General features: G+C 37.1%; 1 protein-coding gene across 1 annotated transcript in view; it reads left to right on the forward strand.

The window, feature by feature from the left end:
* The window catches only part of LOC135224192 (protein Wnt-6-like), a 101,784-nt gene extending 94,523 nt beyond the window's left edge, over positions 1-7,261 (forward strand). The window contains exons 5-8 of the mRNA XM_064263059.1: positions 533-673; positions 1,404-1,501; positions 3,969-4,089; positions 5,397-7,261. Of these exons, the coding sequence (XP_064119129.1) occupies positions 533-673; positions 1,404-1,501; positions 3,969-4,089; positions 5,397-5,489 (453 nt within the window). The 3' untranslated portion in view covers positions 5,490-7,261. The remainder of the gene's footprint in view (positions 1-532; positions 674-1,403; positions 1,502-3,968; positions 4,090-5,396) is intronic.
* Positions 7,262-7,534: the final 273 nt, after the last annotated feature.

A 7,534-nucleotide genomic window follows, 5' to 3' on the forward strand; every position in this document is an offset into this window, starting at 1 on the left:
TAACATCTCAAATCACTGTCCCTTTCTAGCTTCAAAACGCTCTGTTAATTTATTATGCAGGTTGCTAAGCAGCTATTGTTGCAGAAGTTCTCTGAACGGAAGGATCACCCATGATTTAGCAATTGAAGTGTGTGTGTGGTACTTATGGTGTGTGTGTGTGTTTTCTTCTGGAGCTACCTTTATTGTTAAACAAAATACGTCAGATAATAGCTTTTGTCGTAAACAGTCCATTCCAGTTTTAAAGGTATATGTGTGTGTGTGTGTGTGTGTGTGTGTGTGTGTGTGTGTGTGTGTATTACTCCATTCTCTACATTCCCAATTATGACCGACGAGAGCAACTCGCCAAGATATATCCTGCAGTTAAGCTTTCTCCAAACTTGTAATGCATAATGACCGATATTACATCTGTTCTTACTGTTCGTTAGCATTATGTCACTCTTACATTCTTAAAGTTTCTTAACATTAGAATTCTTTATATTTGTTGACTCAGTGCTATTATAGTACTACTCAGACGTTCTACCAACCCCCACAGGCAGTGCGGAACCACCTGCGCCCTCACTGCAAGTGCCATGGGCTATCGGGCTCCTGCTCCCATAGAACCTGCTGGAAGAGGATGCCTTCCCGCAGGAACATAGGACTGCGTCTGAAGGAGAAATATAACACAGCTATTAAGGTAAGTGCATCATTATGTCTCCGTTGGCGTCGGCTTTTTTTGTTCATCATTTTTCTAAATCAGTGCCCTTATTTATTATTATTATTACCTTTGGTGGCATCTTTATTATTATTATTATTATTATTATTATTATTATTATTATTATTATTATTATTATTATTATTATTATTATTATTATTATTATTACCCTTTATCTGGCTTTGATGAAACTTGGTTGTAGCTAAGTACTACCTTCGTGGTAGGTGACTATTTTCCATATCTTTCTGCCTATAGCCTAATTATTAGTGTTACAGATCAATTTCAGGTTAAACATTTAATTTTCCCTGATTCTGACGAAGCCTGGTGAATAGGTACTGGTGACTGCTTTGCACTCGTATGTGTAACCTCAATGCACTTTTGTAGAACCAAATGGTATTATCATTGTCAAATTCCCCCCACCCCCACCCACCCCCAGCCGTCTAGATGTCAGAATTTAGGATGTAGCTGTAGGCAAATCGAAAGTAACCTGAGGTCATTTATGTAAACAGAGAGAGGGAGGAAGCGAGGTTGGGGGCTTTAGATCTCCCAAAAGAAGAATTCCACTTTAAAATAACCTTCAGAGGAAGGAAGGATGAGAATTACCTGGTCAGAGAGACAGTATCAGGGAGAGGGTGGGGTGGTGGTAGGGGAATCCTCCCTTTGATGAATTGCCTTTCAACCTGGTTACTTATCTCCCCTTTAACACTTTCAGGTAATTCCCAGCAACGACGCAGTGACGGCTATCGAAACCAACAGGAGACCCGACGAGGAAGACCTCGTTTACCTCGACGACTCTCCGGACTTCTGCAAGTAAGTCGTCTCTGGGGTCATCTAAACAGAAGCTAGGAGAAAAAGAAGTATGCTGTGAAAGAATAAAAGAACATAGCACGAGCTACGTGGTCCTGATCACCGAATATGAATGTGAAAGAGGAGTGTGATATATTAGAATAAATAACCTTGGTAAATCAGCGATGTCTTTACTTATGGGCCTGTGGATGGCAACAGACTTGGAAATTTATTTACCTGACATGACGTTGCAACGTCATAGAAATTAGAATTTCATTCAGAAACAATCTAGATCAAACAATGGGGAATTTTCATATGTCTTGAAGGGGCATGCAATTTACGAACATATTAAAATACATTCACATCTTAGCATTCATAAAATATGTATAACATATAGCAGAAAATGGTCACTGTAGCTTGCTATTTGTCCTCAGACTCTTATTTCTGGCAAATAACACAATAGTAACGACAGTAGGTGATAACTAAGATTGCTGTCTTAGACATGACAGATACCTGAAAGAGGAATGCCAGGAATATGTTTTTATAATAATGTGCATTTCCTTGACGAGACCGGTCGCTTCCAGCAGAATATTTGATTCAGATGAGATAATGCACAGTTATCATAGACTTCGACAAAGATATGTGTATACTTTAAGGTGACCATGGAAAGTATAACACATTCACCTAGCTAACTGCGTATTACTTTGAAATAGTTGCATCAGCGACTCCTTTTTTTTTTTCTTTTTTCTCGTTATAGTGACAGCTAACGTTTCCAACAATTTTCAAAGTAGAAGACCCAGTGGTTATTCCTTCAGATTGTTTGTATTAATGAAAGCGACGTCTACCTGTTTTATAATATTGTATGTCCTTACTGTATTGATTAAAAGATCACTCTTCTAGAGAGGGACATTTTTAGTAAAACGCAATAACTCACTAAATGAAGACTATATTTTTAGTTGTATACAATCGTTGGAACAAGATGGTCAGCGCTGTTGTCTCGTTGCCTGATAAGATAGACCAGTTTGCAAATTTGTCAGTTCATTGCATCTGAAGGTAAGCAAGAAACACGATGCAAATGAGACCTTGATTACCATTTTTAGATTTAGATGGTAAAGGTTATAGAGAAAGAGGGAAATCTAGAATAATGACATTACTATGACAGAGGTGGCAGGATGGTATTGATTACCGTTAACCTGTAGAAATCGTAATATTTAAATTAAAAGCGACCTCTCATGTGCAAGAGACGTCTTTAGGCCTCAAGATCTGGTTGAGTTGAATATAGAATTGAGGCCAAAGGCCAAGCACTGGGACCTATGAGGTTATTCAGCGCTGAAATGGAAATTGATAGTGAAAGGTTTGAAAGGTGTAACAGGAAGAAAATTCGCAGTTGCACTATGAATCATATATTAGGAAAGGGTGGAAAGTATGATGAAGAAAGAGAATATGAAAGGAGGTACTGTAAAAGGAACGAAAGGTGTTGCGGCTGGGGGCCGAAGGCACGCTGCAAAGAACCTTAAGTAATGCCTACAGTGCACTGCATGAGGTCCACTGACGGCACTACTCCCCTACGGGGAAGATCTGGTTGAGCAGCCGCTGGCACCACAAGATCATTGAGTTATTGTTGATATGGTTTATGGAAATTTGGCACAAAGCCAAGCACTGGGGCACTATCAGGCATTTAGAGCTTAAGACCGTGAAAAGATGAAGTTAGAGTGGTTGGACAGTTACATCGAAGAAAGGAAGTGGTTTGGAGGTAAAGTAAAGGGTTAAAAAGTGAATGCAACTCGGAGCTGAAGGGGCGTTGCAAAAAACCTATAGTAATGCCTACAGTGCACCACGTAAGGTGCACAGAGGACACTACCTCTCCTACGTGGAGTGAGTTAAGTCTTTCTAAATGTTTTCTTGAACATTTCATACCTCAATCTTTATACTTAATTCAGTTTTTAAGAATACTTCAAAAACAGGATTAGAGCTAAATCAAATTTTTTATGTCTGAAAATCTAATGAAATCGATTTCCTCATCTAATTTGCTGTTCTCTGTGTGGAACGTCTTCATGTGACAATAACGAAGTGAATCCCGTAGGGAGGTAGTGCCGTCAGTGCACCTCATATGATGCAGTGTGCGCATTACTTGTGGGTCTTTGCAGCGTCCCTTCGGCCCCTAGTGCAATCTCTTTCATTCATTCCTTGTATTGTACCTCCGTTCAAATTCTCTTTCTTCCATCTTACTGTCCAGCCTCCTTAACAATTGTTGTTCCATAGTGCAACTGCGAGGCTTTCTGCCTGTTACACCTTTCAAACCCTTTTATTGTGAATTTCCCTTTCAGTGCTGAATAACCTCATTGGTCCCAGCGCTTGGCCTTGGGCTTCAATTCAATATTCTATTCAATAACGCAGTGAAGCATGCTTTCACCTCTTGATCTTGCTCGAAGGAGTTCTTGCGTAGCCTAATACGGTTTCACAAGCACTGAATTGCTTCCCTGAATTTCAGGTTCAACAGAAGGACGGGGTCTTTGGGCACTAAAGACAGGAAGTGCAACGCCACCTCAGAGGGCTACGACGGCTGCGAATCGCTGTGCTGTGGAAGGCCCTATCACTCTCAAATTAAGATGGTTAGTCGTTGCGCAAATAGTTCATAAATGAATATTGTTACATAAATAGATGTACGAATCTATATGAATGTATTTTCCATATAAACAGTCTCATAATATAGAGCAGAATAAACACGATCCCTCATTTGCATCATATAACATATTTATTTATTGTGTATGAACTATAGACTACATAGTATGGTCACTCTCTGGAAATAACTATTTGTATGTTATTTATATTCTCTCGTGTGTGGTTATCTCTTAGTCACTGCATCACATAACTGATGAAATTATTCATACAGGAAATGTTTTAGCAATCATGTAACTTACTAAGCACTACTTTACTTCACAACTGCAATTCGGAATCAAATAAAACAAAGAAAAAATCCGAATAACAAAGCATGATAGGCACTTTGCGACAAATAAATGTTTAAGTTTTTAATCTCAGCTAAAAATGATGACATCCCACAGGACATGAAAACTAACTGATTATTTATTATTATATTTTTATTTCAAAACGAGCAAATATACAGTTTTGAAACAAAAAGCGAAATATGTTGTTTGTATGTGTATCATTTCCTGATGGTAATAAAGCAATTGATAGAAGAAACAAGTAAAATATGCGCCGAAGTTGCTTCGGCTCAGTCGAGTTTTCTGTACAGCGTATAATGCTGTATAAAACCATCAACTATGAGCAGCAGCTCTCCATTTGATCACCAGATGCGGTAGAGTTTGGGTGCGTCCCATGGCTCTGGAAAGTGCTGCCAGGTGCACGATCCATTTCTAAAATTAACCTTAGATAAGATTAAAACTACTGAGCGAGAAGGTTGAAATTTGGTATGTTTGATGATTGGAAGGTGGATGATCAAAATACCAATTTGCAGTGGACAGACAAAGTCGGCACAATAGTTTTATTTACAGAAAACTACAAGCACCTAAAATAACTAAGTCGGTTGTTTTCTGATCCTTAAATTATTTTAGCATATTCAGCTACTTGTCTACAAAATGATCTACCTAATCCCAACATTTAATGTCTTTCTTGTACCTGCACAGTTGTAAAAGGAACAATATTTATATATTACAACTGTGGATATCTTTTAATACATGTATTATTATCATCTGTTTTATAGCGCCTTGAAGCTTCCTGTGGATAACAAAAGCACAATAACTAGCAATTCTCAATTAGATTAGTTTGAGGTTATATTTCAACCAAAAACACACGAATTGATAAGCAAAAACAAATAAGAAAGTAAAGGCAAAAATGACGTTGTTTCCATATCTGCACTAATTCATAACATATTACCTTTCTCACTCTACTGTATTTCCAGGAGACGGAGAACTGCCACTGCCGTTTCACCTTCTGCTGCGAAGTTACTTGCCAAAAGTGTAAAGTAAGACGCGAATATTCTTATTGTACGTAATAAGTACAGAGATGACGTACGCAGGTATGAGGGCTGCTGGTGTTCTAAGCTGATTCTTCTTCCATTCCTTTCGTCGCTTCCAAGTTATTCAGTCTGTTTTCAGAAACAAGAGCCGGTGCTCCTAGTGACACATCAACGATAAAGCATTTGCCCTGCAAGCAATTCGCTTGAGGAAATGGTGCTCAAGTGCAGCGATCTAACTGAGCTTAATTATGAGTGTTTTTTGCTATTGCACACTTCCTTGGCTAACTTGAGGACAATAAATGTCGGGTAAAAGTGTGTGCGCCTGTGGTTTTTTTTTTCTTTTTTTTTTTCTGGCAAAGAATGGATGTTCTGACAGACCATAAAATGATTTTCAGAGTGCAATGCTTGTTCAAGTGAGATCAGTGACTTTGAATGTATAAACAAAACTATTGTGAAGACTTGATAAAAGGTTTTATAAACAGAAGAAAAAGTTTAGGTCAAAACTGTTCATATTAAAACCGAGCGGGCAAAGATGCCCGAAAGCAGTACAGAAAACGGGATGGACATTGGGTAAGCTTCATAATCTGGTGATCCTTTGAAATGAATGTCTTCTTATATGTGATAAATCAATCTATCAATACTTATATTGCAAGAAGTGCCGTTATGAATGTTCATTATCCTTAAGCATACTATATTATAAATTATGGTAGAAGTAGATTCAAAGCTTCGTACGCTCACTGTAAATAGCATACATGTTGGACCTATCTTAATCAAAGGAGAGTTGTCGCACTTGCTTCATATTATTGTAAATATTGTATTCGTAAGCGTAAGGAAGTGCCTGATAAGATAATATGCAGAGACATGACCTCGCCGGTACTTGGTACAGATGATTAAACTGGATTCTGAGGCTGGGGGACCCTTACTTTTCAAGATGCCGGATTGCATCTTAAGTCTTCAACTCTGCTTGAAAGCTGTGAGTTTGTTTCCAAGCAAAAGCCTCAGAAAATGGTGAAATATTCTACTACAGCGCCTTGTAACGAATAATCTTTTCAGGGGAATATTCACAGTGCGGTGCCGAGTCTGAAGAATGTGTATTACGTAGTGTGTACTGAATAAGGAATATTCACCGTGTATTAGGGTGTAAAGTTTAGGATCTGTGTATTACGCAATGGATGTGTAAACCGCTGTACTGAATGTAACTAAAAAAAAAGTTCTGTGATGATATTTTACAGCTAATGGCCGACAACTGTAAATTTGACTGTCGTAATGTGGATTTCACATTAATCCCTTTTCCTGTGATTAGATATTTGCCTTCATAGTTCCTGCTCGGTTCAGAAGCAAATAGATTGTATCTTACTTATATAGAGAACTAAGCTATTATTTTTATCAGTGTTCTAGAGGCTTGTCGATTTTTGTTCCTTCAGTATTTGAAAGAATTTGCAAGAAAATCGGAAGCTCTGGAGTGTACCTGTAACTGGGGAGATTTTACAGCGTCAATGAATCCATCTTGGAATCCCATATTCTGATGTGTAATTAAAACCGAGAAAGTTATGTTCAGTCAGAAAAATTAATAACTACAAACACTGATGCCTTATGGCGAATAATTTTCAAAGCAAAGGAATAGACGATATCGTACGAAGAAACTGACTTTATTTTCGAAACAAATAAACAGATGTATTTCTACGAAGAAACTGACTGTAGTTTGGACGTTGGGTTAGATGCTGAATGCTTTTTTTGGTAGTAATTTATTGAAAATTGATAAATAGCCAAATGATGCCTTTGATCTATTTATTTCTGATAAATTTATATATATATATATATATATATATATATATATATATATATATATATATATATATATATATATATAGAATATATATATATATGTATATACATATACTAAATATATTATATATATATATAATATATATATATATATATATATATATATATATATATGTATACATATATATACACACACATTACACATTCTACATAAAGCTATGGTAATAATTTAGAGAGCTTCTATCTGCCATAAGGGTAAATTACTTAATCGTGTGATAAATTTTCATGATGCTTTT

This window comes from Macrobrachium nipponense, chromosome 20 (genome assembly GCF_015104395.2).
Source record: "Macrobrachium nipponense isolate FS-2020 chromosome 20, ASM1510439v2, whole genome shotgun sequence".
NCBI lineage: Eukaryota > Metazoa > Arthropoda > Malacostraca > Decapoda > Palaemonidae > Macrobrachium > Macrobrachium nipponense.